This window comes from Chamaea fasciata, unplaced genomic scaffold (assembly GCF_029207755.1).
Source record: "Chamaea fasciata isolate MVZ Bird 193981 ecotype frontalis unplaced genomic scaffold, bChaFas1.0.hap1 SCAF_1, whole genome shotgun sequence".
Taxonomy (NCBI): domain Eukaryota; kingdom Metazoa; phylum Chordata; class Aves; order Passeriformes; family Sylviidae; genus Chamaea; species Chamaea fasciata.
Window position 1 is genome coordinate 8737361 of NW_027094086.1, and position 13122 is coordinate 8750482.

General features: G+C 40.2%; 1 protein-coding gene across 1 annotated transcript; it reads left to right on the forward strand.

The window, feature by feature from the left end:
* The first annotated feature begins 272 nt into the window (after window positions 1–272).
* HHLA1 (HHLA1 neighbor of OC90) lies at window positions 273–12489 on the forward strand. Its single transcript, XM_066204186.1, has 15 exons — window positions 273–348; window positions 1238–1297; window positions 2369–2449; window positions 2914–2997; window positions 3097–3180; window positions 4522–4605; window positions 5174–5230; window positions 5339–5425; window positions 6197–6283; window positions 7346–7543; window positions 8065–8136; window positions 8372–8446; window positions 11265–11421; window positions 12097–12179; window positions 12393–12489. The coding sequence occupies exons 1-15, from the start codon at window positions 273–275 to the stop codon at window positions 12434–12436; spliced, it is 1329 nt and encodes a 442-aa protein (XP_066060283.1). The 3' UTR covers window positions 12437–12489.
* The last annotated feature ends 633 nt before the right edge of the window (window positions 12490–13122 follow it).

The window sequence follows — 13122 nt, forward strand, 5'->3', positions numbered from 1 at the left end:
CCCAGAAAAGCCAGTTAGGTAAGACTCAAAAATTGAGAGGCACATGCGCAACTCACAGCACGCACAGGCACGTACTGATTCTGGGATCGCTGTTTCTTTGCCATTTCCAACACCTTTCTTTCCCTGCCTCACAGAAATCTGATTTCTCCTGTGGTCAAACCATTCTGGGACAAGGGCTGGTCAAAATCACTCAATGCCAAAAATTTTAACACCACCAAAAGAGCATTTCTGTCTCCTAGACCAGCCAAACCTGCTGGAAGTCAGCATCCATAATGCAGAGGTTCTGCTGGCATATGGCAGCCAAGATGAGCCTGGGATTTCTATGTCTCTTTCTGGTTTTCAGCACAGGTAAGGACAATGGTCTGCCGCTCCCCAGGGAATAACCCAGGTGTCTCTTTTCCAGCTGCTTCCAGAGCCCCATCCCCACATCTGTGGCAGGCTTGGTGTTTCACCCTGTGCAGGCAAGGCTGATGGGCTGGAGCTGCAGGGCTGGTGTCATTCAGCAGAGCAGAGCAGGTGGTGCCTATTCCTGGATCGCATGCCAAGAATCTGGAACCAGAAAGATTTATAAGGAAAGAGAGAGAAGGATTAGAAGCGCTCCTACCATCTAGATTGTCAATCCAAATTTAGCTCTGACTAATTGAGAGTTGTTAATACGGCTAATTAACACCACTTCGCAATTTATAAACCCTTGATTATACACTGTCTACTGGGTATATCGCCTTTATAAACACATATAAAGGGGAACTTGGATGGGCTGAGAAGCTGAAGCAGGTTAGCATTTTCTAGCGCTGACTCCTTTGGAGAGCCTTTTGGATTACTCTTAGGAGACGCTCAGCAGGTGGGATAGGAAACCTAAATCTCAAACACATATCTTCAGCTTGTCCTGCAATCTCTCATTTACTGCTGGGCACCTCAGCTGGTCACCAAGTGAATCCCAGAAACCCGGTCCAAACTCCTGAGCCCAGTTTCAGCCCACTCCTCCTGCAAAACAGCTCTTGAGGACAGTCCTCAATTACATGACTGCTCTGAATAACAAACACTCACAGAGAAAGGAAGATTTGTTTGGATTCGGCTTTATTTTACTCTGTGCCTTGCAGTAAAGTCTATGTCCAAGCCTAGTTAAGATGTCTACAAATATTTACTGTTATATTTGATATATATTTGTTATATTTGATTATTGAGGGGCAAACTGAACAGGGAAAACTGTTTCTCAGTCTCTTTCTTCACTTTTCAGCTTCGTGCGTAAGAAAAGAAAATAAGAAAGAGAAGCAAGTGGCAGTGCTGGCTACTGCAGGTAACAGGCAGCACATCAGAAGCCACAGCCAGGGCGTTAATGGGAGTGGGAGGTGCAGTGTTGGTCACAGAGGTGGCAGCAGATGGGCCCTGCTCCTTCAGTCTGTGAGCCCCAGCCCACCCCTGCTGTAAAGGCCACCCCACCCAATCCAGTCCCTGGCCAGGATAACAACTGTCCTTCCCAAAATCTACTCTTCTCTTTTTCCTTTTTCTCCTTCCCAGCTCTTCACTCCCTTTTGTTTTTCCTTTTCTCTCTTCTATACTGTGCACAAGAGCTGCTTTCAGCCCTGGGGTTCAGCTTGGCTTCAAATTGGTTATAAATAATACTGATGTCATTGGAAAATTGCATTTCTCCCCAAATCCAATTTTGTTCTCATCTCAGCTTTCTGTGCTTCTTTTTCTGTCGTGCTCTGTTCTTCCTCTCTCTGTCATGCTCACACACCTTCCTCCCTCACACAGACATGTTACTGCTCTGCCTCAGCATGACTTTGTGGGAGGGAAGCCAAAAAAAATCCTTGAAATTTTTGACTTGGTAAAAACAAATAAGCAACATCCACAGAAATAAAACATGCTAAGAAAAAGTGTGATTTGGCTACAGCAAAATTATTCTGTTGTAGCAAGGAGTTTAGCCATCAATGTAGCTGAAAAACAAAAATCTGTACTTTCATGTTGGTTAGGGGAAGGGGGAACATTTTCCTAGGCACTTTCTCTGCCTTTTGTGACCGGCATGGTGAGATCTGCTGCACTGTTGGCAGCAAACATCCATAGCCCAGCAGGAGAGGGCACCAGCACGCCAGGGCTGGCTGGGTTCTGCAGCTGCTCGAGGTCATGTTCAAGGGCACAGCTGGCAGACCTGAATTTTAGACGACCATTCTACTGTTGCTATATCTTGCTATTTTCTAGACTTGTCTTCGTGGTCCTGGAATTTTATTTTCCCATCAGTGTTTCTTTTGGTGCACCCCAGTATATAATCTCCTCCTTTTAGTTTTCCCATTCTAGCAGATTTCTAGCACATATAAGCAGTGGGTGCACAGCTGTTTCCTTGTGCCCTCATGCACCCCTTTTCTTTCAGAGCTGCCTGCAAAGTCCCTGGACCTGGCTGCTATTAACCTGACAGAGTTGGTAAACGGGATGCTGAGCACTGCACTCAGAGGTAATGGGACATGCTGGGCAGGTCACAGCTGCCAGCCCAGCAGTGCAGGAGAAAAGGCACTACAAGTGTTTGCAGGAGAAGCTGTAAACATGTGCTGTCAGCCTCCAGATTTGCTTCTAAGAGAATGTTACCTTCATGCATTTATAATGCAGATGGCTGTTTGCCCCAGAGAACTTGGAAATTAGTGTGGGTTTTTATATAGACACAGTATAACTACTTGCAGGAGGCCTTTCAAAAGCACTTTCTAATCCAGTGTACATTTTAATTAAAAGAAAAACAAAATAAAAAGGAAGAAGCAATACAAATTATCTTTCTTTCAGTGGAAATGAGAGCAGACTGAGCGTTAGGCAGCTGTATCATACTGGTACCTCGGGAATCCTTTAGACACTAAATGAGCAGAGTCAAAACACACTGTTCTCACAATTTGTTCCAAGCACTTATGGCATGGACCTGTGTTTCTGCAGGTACCAAGAAACTCTTCTCTTTGCTGAGTGTCACCTCTTACAGCTCGTTTGCCTTCCACAAAGTATCAGTCACCATTTATAACAGTGAGTGTTGCTGCTTTGCTCAGCTCAGGAGCAGTTTCTCTCCCACAGCCTGTGCAACAAGACACTGATTTTTTTTTTTTTCTCTGTCTCTCCCTCCAGTCTCTAATGCAAAAAATATTGACCCTGGCAAGTTCCCTCTGCACTACTGCTACTGTTTGAATAATGTGACAAATGACTTGACAGGTGGGTACACAAAAGAGGCTAGCAAATACATGTGCTTAAGCTGAGTTATTTCCTTTGGAGCTGAGAGCTGTAGTCTGAATTCTGCGGACTTCATCCTTATGATTACCACCACCACCACCACACAGAGGTCAGCAGCCATAACTCATGATGAGTGGCTGCTCTAACTCCATGACCTCAGTCTCAGGTGGCTGCACCCAGCCAACCTGTCTGGGATGGAGCCATCAGTCAAGTGACTGGTGTGGTTTGACTGGCAAAAGGCCTCCCTTTCCTCTTTGGAATACAAACTGCAGCACAGGAGAGACAACCAGCAATATATGATATATCACGTTGGCAACTTTTTCTCTCCTGAGATAACCCATAGGAGATGGACGAAGGCTTCTCTCCACCAATGGGCTCCAGCAACTTCAATGAGCCCAAGAGAAGGGAAAAGCAAGGACTAACATCTTCATAGAACTGTTGAACAGACCACAATACACTGTTGGGCAAAGCCTTCATGTGAAATCCTCATTCATACCTCTGATTTCACAGAATTTAATATCTCAGGATGCACTGAGTGTTTGGATTCTATGACTGGTTAATATAATGCATCAAGAGTAGACCAGCAGCTACAGACCAGACTCCAAACCCTCTATGACACATGTGGTGACCCTGCACAAGCCACAGTGGCTTTCATGGATTTCTCTGGACCCACACATCTCCCAAGCCTTTATCGAAAATTACCTAATTCACCTTGGAGAATAACAGAGAAACTTTAATCTTTCTGCTGCAATTCCAGAATATCTTGGGAATTGGAGCATTCTTGAAAGCAGTAAAAATTCAAGGCTCAGGTCCATTACTGCCTAAATGAGAACAGTGACCTTTTACTGCTAGAAAGGACCACCGCACCACCAGCAGCCATTTCTCGGGATGACATCTGAATCATCAGTATGTCTGAAGCAGATCCCAGAGAAAAAAAATCCAATGCTTATTGGGAGGTTCTACATAGCAGACAGGCAATTACAGCAGGGAAAGCCTGCAGGCTTTAGATCTCCTTCTACATTTAAGTAGGCTAAGTAGAGCATTACTTTAAAACATTCTCTTGAACAGATAAATTCCATTTAAGTTTGCTTTTAGACACACTGATGTAGTTTTGGATATCGTCTTTGAAATATTCTTCTGAAGGTGTTCTCATGGTTTCTTCAGTCCGCTCCAGCAAAATATTTTAACCCTTAAAATATTTTAAACTTTGTCATGTATGAGCATATATCTAAAATATCATCACATATAAAAGTGAATTTTTGACTTAGCATACATGATAGGACCTGTGGTTTCAATAATAAACTTTCTCTATTTGTTGTCTAGATTTTACAGCTCTACTTGTTGATATCATTGGAAACTCCACCAGTTATCTCACAGAAATTTTCAAATCCACTTCTATTCTCTCAGGTTTGCATTTCCTTTGAATATTTATCATTGTCTTATCTGTCTCATTTACTCCTGGCATGGAAAAAAGCAAGAAAAATGTGGATAAAAGCCTATTGCTCTTACTCAACAGCATTTTTCCCTCAACACGTGGAACAAGATACATATATAATGTGTATGTGTGCAATATAGAGACGTACATCTTTCTATGAGCAGTTATGTTGTTTGAATGTTTTATAATTAAATACTAAAAATTGGTGCGTTTGAGAATTATTACTGCATACTGACATTTTGAGCAATTCTGATTCACATAGAATAAGTATGGGCTATTTTATCTGAAGATTTTTTTTTCCATATAAAAATACCTGTAACTTAGAATATTATTTAGATAGAAACTTTTTCCCTGAAGATACTGACATGTAGATTTGATGGAGGTTTGATATTTTTGTCAAAAAATTAGATCAGAAGGAACATACTTGGTCAGCTGCCATAGCCAAATGCCATTTTTTGTTTGTGTTTTCAACTGTTTAAGATAATTCCATGTAAGGAAATCTGGTAACAATTATCTCTTTTATGTTTTTTTGCCTTTCAGTGCGTCAGAGCAATGACTCTGATTGTATCTCTATCTGTGTGATGGCAGGGCAAACAGGTAAAAGTTAAAATCATTCCATCCAAAAATATTGTCCTGGTTTTCCTCAGTGATGATTTATTCTGCAAACAAGCCTTTCTTGATATTTGTAAGCATTTCTATTTGCAGGGAAAAATCTGTCTGATTTTTTGGAAATACTAGAAAAGTCTCCTATTATTAATTACACATTTTCCAGTAACACATCATCTGACCTGGGTAAGTACATCCTGGGGAACAAAAGGAGACAGGAACCAGGCTGAAAATCATGTCCAAATAGCTCTTGCAATGAGTACTCCATCCTCATTTCTACTACTAGAAATATTTTTTTTTTATTATTGCTTATATATTTGCATAGTATTATATATTTGATTACAGTTAGAATAATACTTCATATTGAAAAATTAATACAATGATTCTATTATAAATGTAAGTAAATTTCACAAACTTTTAAATTATTTGTTACAAGGTTTTCTGGTGGAGGAACAAACAAAACCTGCTGGGATGAGAGTTTTTACAGGATTCAGCACTGGGCTAAGGAGGGTCTCCAGTGCTCATAAATCTGACTGGGTGCCTTCCATAGCTCTCAGAACAAATGACCTCCTGCCTTTACATGAGTTACCTTCAGAGTGAAGGTGAATGCATTCAGACATTGTCCTGCATGGTTCTTCCACCCAAAATGCCTTTGCCAGTTTGAGCTGCACTTCAGGTGCTCTCCTTCCACTGTTGCCCATCACTGTCTCCCATTTTCAATGATAGATTAATGCAGGCAGACTGAAATCAGTGGAAAGTTGTGTGTGCTGAAAGCTGTGGGATGATTCTCTCCTTTAAAAAAGAAACAAAAAAGATGACACTTTGCCCAAACCCCCTTTAATTAGAAACAACAGCTGCTTCTATGGTAGCAGAATCTGATTTCTTTCCTTTCTCTCACACAACATGCAGTGGGAAGTGAGTGCTCTAACCTTGTCTTCTTACACCTCAAAGACCTAGATTCGATTTTCTCAAGTTTCGTGAAATTACAGGAAGACCCAAACAAGACACTGGATTCATCAGCAGAATATGGCTGGACATTTAAATGTGAGCAAATATTGTCAGACTTAAGTTTGTGTTCCCTTTGATTGATGTCTTGACAAGTGATCATGTATGTTTGCTGCACAATTAACTGTGATGTTAACTCCAAATAAAAGGTAGCATAAAATTTCTCTGAATCAGCAGATGATCTCAGTAATGCATTGAAGAGCTGGAGGATAGAAAAACTCCAGTGAAAAGCCATTTTATCAGAAAAACTAAGTTTTCTAAAGAGGCAGAGAAGAAGAGAAAAGCTGGCAGTTAGTTTCAAACCAAAAAATAAGATTATTCAAACTATTTCCTCTTATATCTATGGTAATTCTTTTCTGTATTATTCTCTATTTTTTTATATGACAATCAGTTGTACTTGAGCATTTCATAAACTTAAGTACATTTAACTTTGCTACAGGGCTACAAGATAGAAAACTGCTGATCTCCCCCATTTTGGAAGCCAAAATATAAGGCTTTGCACCTGCACGCTTGTAGTATAAATGGATAGAAATTCTGACCTTGACTTCATACCTCCTTGTCATCAAGCAGCTGCATCTCTCTCCTACAAAACGCCTGCATTTTCTGTAGTCAGTCTGCTGTCTTTTATAAATTTTTTAAATTTCTTTAGCCACATGCCAACCTATGTTATCTCTTATAGCCATGGGTTCCAGTTCTCAAACTGCAGCATCTGCCTTCCAGTACCTGTCTGCTCACCTTTGAACAGACAAGACTTTTCTCTCTTTCTACTGTAGTGAAGCAGTTCAGGAAATTAAGCACAAATTATGTGAAGAGAAACACAAAGCCCTGCAGGAATATTTCAATTTCTTTTTTTGTTTAAGAAAAGTCACATGTTTAAATGTTCTCAGTTAAAATTTCAAACAGGAGCTCCTTGTGTTTCCATATTTAAAACAAAACGGAGAAGTGGCTGTTCAAGTGCCAGAGAAGCACTCAAGGGGTAGATGGGATTTTCTGGGTGTATTTTAGATATTATTCTCCCTCAGTATGTTGCAGTTGCTGCTGCTGTGGGGCATCAGCATCCCCAGTGTGCTGGTGCCCTCTCTGTCTGTCTTGCTTCTCCAGCTACCAGGATGCCTCTTGCCCAGAAAGGAGGGGAAATCCCCACCACAAAGTTCCCACCATGGCCAAGGACAGTTGGAGCCAAAGGATCATGGTTTCCATCAGCCCACATGGAGGCTCCCAGGCCCCAAGGCACTGCCAAACCCCCTCTGAGCCCTGGGGGGAGCCTGGCCCCATTGCCAGCCCCGCAGCCCAGTCCCAGTGAGTATGGCCAGGAGCCCTGGAACCTGCCCTACCCCACTGCTATGGGGTTTGGCCAAGTGTCTCTGAGGTGGAGGTTGGAGGGAGACCCACTCTGGGTTACCAGTGAGTTGATTACTTTATTGCAGAAATGTCAAAATCAGCTATAGAACTTTCATCCTGTAGTTTCTTATCTTTAGGGGAAAAACTTGATCTTGCTTCCCACAAACACTTCTGCCACTTGAATCTTCCCTCACATTTTGCTCCAAATTTGGTGAGCAGACCTGTGAAAAAGCAAAATAGAGATGCTTCTTTTGGTGTCCCCATTACATGTCTTCCTGAAATCCTTCCCTTCCCTAGTCCACAGGCTTTTCAAGTTCTAGTCAAGTAGAGCTTTTGTTCTTCCTATTTCATCCTGGCATTTTTATATGTCACTGGCAGTACTGGGTGAGGGACTCTGGGTGTTGAGCTGTCTCATATGTAGCAATTCTTCCCAGTAGACAGATAAATAATGAATAAGAGAAGAGTCTCTGTTCCCACAGCTGACATGCCCGTGATTTGGATGCAGACAGTTTCTCCACAAGAAGCCAGCAAACTGATACAAACAGAGCCAGGTAAGATTAATCTGGGATAACAACCAAGTGTGTCAGCTGGCACATTTATGAAATAGAAAGCAATATATAGAAATAGATGACTGATAATGTAGTTATACATCACTGCCTATGTAAGTGTTTATTAATGAACTGTGAGTTCAGGGTTAGTTTTTTATTCTTTTCTGCTGCTCCTTCAGTCAACCTGCTTTTTCTTTTAAGGTATCAAAGCAATTTCTATTCTTTTCCCTCCCCCTAGATTTGCCTTCCACAGTACTGTCTATGCCACCTTCCTACCGACCTGGTGTGACACTGAAACTTTACTCAGCTACCAGTAAGTAAATGCAGCTCATGCAGCAGAAATAGCAATGCGTTTGAAAGTGCTGCAAGATAGAAACATTCCCATGCAGAAAAAACATACATGGTTATTTTTTTGTGTCAGTTTATGCATGTAAACCACTCAAAATTTCCATGGGACTGCTTCCCATTTGTTTGTGAATTGTACACAACTGCAAATTCAAAATATAGATCATATTGTGGTGATAGAATTGACATAGGTACTCTGTGTGGCAATTTTAGCATTGATTGGTTATTGGAGAATTCATTCTTAAAAGTCATTCCAAAAGAAATTATCATGGTTTAAATTTCATCATAAATAAAATAATGGAACCAGCTCATGCCACATGAAACCCCCAGAATTGTTCTGAATTTACAATTCTGCAAACTACTTCCTCAGCAAATAAAGGATCATTATCAATTGAATTTTCATTAAAGCTCAGTTCTCATCTGCTTGTGTTTCTGTGTTGTAACTGTCTAAGAGAAGGATAGATGCTGGATAGTGCAAAGATACCATATCAGCCTGCAGGGGTCTTCAATATCCTTTAGGCTTGATATTTTAGATAAAACCAGAGGAGTCTAACAAACTAAAATGCTGGGAAAAAACTTTGGTTTTCATGGTCATCTTTTTAGCTCTTATAATGTTATTTAATTCTGAAATCAGATTTAGTATTTTCTCATCTTAGTTCCATTTAAAGAGCTCCAAATACCAGAGTCCTCCACTGGTGGACAGCACTATAGACCCTGGAGAACCTAGGATCTTTTGGAAAGGCTGGGAAACATGGATTTCAGTGAGATGGGTGAATTGGAGTCACCAAGTGCCTCTCTGTGAGAAACCACGGTGGCAGAGGCTGCCTGCCTGGTTCTAACAATCATACATTTGGGGAAATAAATCCAACAGTGGGATCCCAAAGTAAGAAAGGGCATCCACATTGTTCTGAGGGATGTCTCATTCCAATCATTCATTTCTTAAATCACAGAAGTGGGTGCCAACTAATAAAACACATAAATGTGCATGTTAGAGCATACAGGGAGGGATATTTTGAGTCTGAATCATTCACAGTAACCACAATATTGCTCTTCACTGGCAGCAGAATTTAATCTCAGTGTCACAGGGATGTGATATTGAATTAATAAAAGAGCTGTCTATTTACTGCAAAAGTTGGTCACTTCACTGCCCCTGACAATAATGTGACAATTTCAAATACATGGAAGGAAATCTCTGCACAGGAACTGTGGTTCTCGCCTTTTCTGGTCTCTTGACTAATTCGATTTCTTAAGAAAGAGGATTCTTAGAAAAGAAAGTTCTGAAATAAATGCCTGGTTTTAGTTATCTTTTTGAACTTATGTACTGAACACAAAAGAAATACTTTTCACAGTAGAAATTTATTAGAGAAGAGGTATAAAGCATTACTATGAATGGGTGAAAATTTAAATTTCAATGATATGATGTGAATTTACTGCGCAATCAAAAAAAATTAAATAGAAAATTAATTGAAAAATAATTTCATCATTAAACAAATATAGAATTATGCCTATACAATGTTAAAGTGATTGTCAAAAATTAAAACCAAATCAATTTCCTTGGCTTTCAGCATTTTTGTTTGACTTCTCTTTCCCAAATAGATTACTCCAAATTGAAATTGCCATCATTCAATTTGCAGCTAGATAAAACTGAATTTCTACTGGCAAAACACAACTTGAGTAAAACATTTAACACCTGGTTGGCAGGATAGGAGGACTCACTTCTGTGGAGGCTGAAATTTGTAGGAGTGTGGCCTCCAGGAAGTTTTAATTACTCATAAACTTTGTTATTTCTCATCAATTTTAACATTACTTTTCAGGGACAACTTATATTAAAATCTCATTGCCCCATGCTCTGATGTTTGGTTATTAACATGGAACGTGTTTACTTAAGCAAGGAATTATTAATTTTTAATTTACTCCATGTAGGAAAATATCAAGGTGTTTCAAATGCTATTAAGTGGACAAAGCCTAATGATATTTATGTGAAATTTCTGGGGTGAAGAGAAATGGGTCTCCCTCTTGCCCATCTCTGGCTAATTACACCTGTTTGTGTAGTGCCTTTGATACACAACTGGTTTTCAGAGCAGCCTGCGAGTTTGAGAGCTGCCAGTGTCTGTGCCTTACTCCTCACATACTCCTGCCATCTTAGTCAAGAGCTGCCAGGAGGGAAATAGTTTCATAGCAATCTCTTTCAGGTTGGCAGAGCCTTGATTTTCCTCCTGCCCAAGAATGCCATTTTATATTAAATTTCTTGTCAGCACTAGATGACTCAAGCTGATTTCAACAGAACTTCATTAGTCCAAATTTAACCTTCATAACCCCCGCTATCACATAACATAGCTTTTGCCCAGAGCTATAAAATGTGTGAGACATGTGAACCTGGAAATGCAATTACACTGTCTAAGGGGATTATACTCAGCAGGTAAGGCAGTTTATCCACACATAGCCAAAGTCTGCTGCTAGTTACACACATGGAAAAAATAGTTGGCAATCACAGCACACACAGGTGCCCCTTCCTTCCTTCCTTCCTTCCTTCCTTCCTTCCTTCCTTCCTTCCTTCCTTCCTTCCTTCCTTCCTTCCTTCCTTCCTTCCTTCCTTCCTTCCTTCCTTCCTTTCTTCCTTCCTTCCTTCCTTCCTTCCCAGAGCCCCAGGATGGCATTTGCAGGGATATCCCTTATTTGTTGGAGTAGGGAAGACACTGCTTTGGAGGCTATAGCCCAGATAAGGTAGAGCAAGAAATGTAGTGGGACAAGTACTTGGACTAGTTCTGGTTGTGTTTTTTCTTCAGGGTGCCCACAGGCCATGCTCAGAGAGCCCCGAGTGACCTCCCCTCCTGTCACTGTCATAGTGCAGAAGATCAACCCCTGTGTGATGGAGCTCTGCAGGTTCTTCCAGCTGTGCCTCTGTGTTGGTCAGAGAAGATATTCCAGAAAGGAAGCCATGAGGTAAAACCTGGCACTAGTTTTTCTTTCTCCTGTCTCCTTAAAATACTCCTTCAGGCTTTTTTTTTTTTTTTTTTTTTTTTTTTTTTTTTTTTTCCCAAAATGACAATTTTCAATCACCAGTGATCATTTTGGAGGGTCTGTGGCCACCGGCTGAGACCCAAATGTGTCCCAGTACACCAATCAGTACCTGATCTGGCTTCAGTATTCCAGCTAAGTAAAAAAAGCCCATCTGCATTTTTCCAAACATCTAATGACATCATTGAGGTTGGAATCTAGCTTTTTATTTCCATATTTAGTAATAGCATCATGATATACTGTGCTTATCATAGAATCATAGATTGGTTTGAGAGGAAGGGATCTGAAGACAATTTAGTAGCAACTCTGCTGCCATGGGCAGGTACACCTTCCACTGGACCAGTTTGCTCCAAGTTGCATCCAACCTGACCTAGAACACTTCCAGGGATGGGGCATCCACAGCTTCTCTGGGCAACCTGTTGCAGTGCCTCACCACCCTCACACTAAATTTCTTCCTAATATTTAATCTAAACCTGCCTTCTTTAAGCCTGAAGCCATTCCTCCTCATCATATCACTACATGCCCTTGTCCAAAGTCCCTCTCCTTATGAAAGATAACAAGCCTCTTATCTTTAACTGCATCTCCTATCTACATCTTCAGGTACTGTGTTGAATACTATTCCTGGTTTGTGAAAAATGCAAGTTATGTCTGTGAAAGAGTCAAAAGAGTTGCTTACTCCCACAGTAAGTACATTTTCACTTTATATCTCTACATACATTATTATGAAGACATAACAAAGATTTTTGTATATCCACAGAATATTTGCTGTTTTTCATCAGATAGCTACTTTATCTCATAATGATTTCTAAATTATTAAAAAATATATTATCTTCATGCATGTTTTAATCTTTCCTTGTAAAACCTCTTCTAACTAATATTTTCTTGTGTTCTTCCAGCATTAAAGCAAAAATGCCTTAAAAACATCTGTACATCAGTTTAGAGCACTGAGAAATTTTACTACAAGTTGGAAGACTGGTGGCAGTTTTAATTTTCTTTTTGATTTCTCAGTGTAAAAATCAGAAAACAACATGTTATTTGCAAGTATTTGAAATCAGACAAGCTATTAAGCAGATGTTAACCTAGAAATGTGTTCTTCTCCAAGGCATAGTAAAAATAATGTGTAAAAAACAGAGGTATTTTATACAGGTGATGTAACTGCAATAAAACCATTGAAAGGCTTTTAAAAATCTTATTTTATAAAGGATATTTACATGGTTGGCTAGTGAATGCAAATAATTTCTATTTATTTTATTAATATTTGAGACCCAGTAATCAAAATTAACAAATGCAAAGTAATTTCAAAGCAACCCAAAATACTGAAGGCAAGAAGGACTCTCTGGTGTTAAAAACGTGCAATTTATGTTCTAAATCAAAAACTTCCATTACTTTAGCAATGCCTGTTGTGCAGTGTCAACCCACAAGTGACAGAATCTCTTGTATTTTGAGATGTATTTGTGTGAGCTCACCAGGAGTCATAGAAACATGGAATTATAGAATGGTTTGGATTGCAAGGGACCTTAAGGATTATCTACTTCCAACCCCACTAGATCAGGTTTCTCAGGGCCCCTTCCAACCCGGCTTTCGTGTCCTTTATATGCAAGTCTGGTGAACTAAAAATGAGTTCTA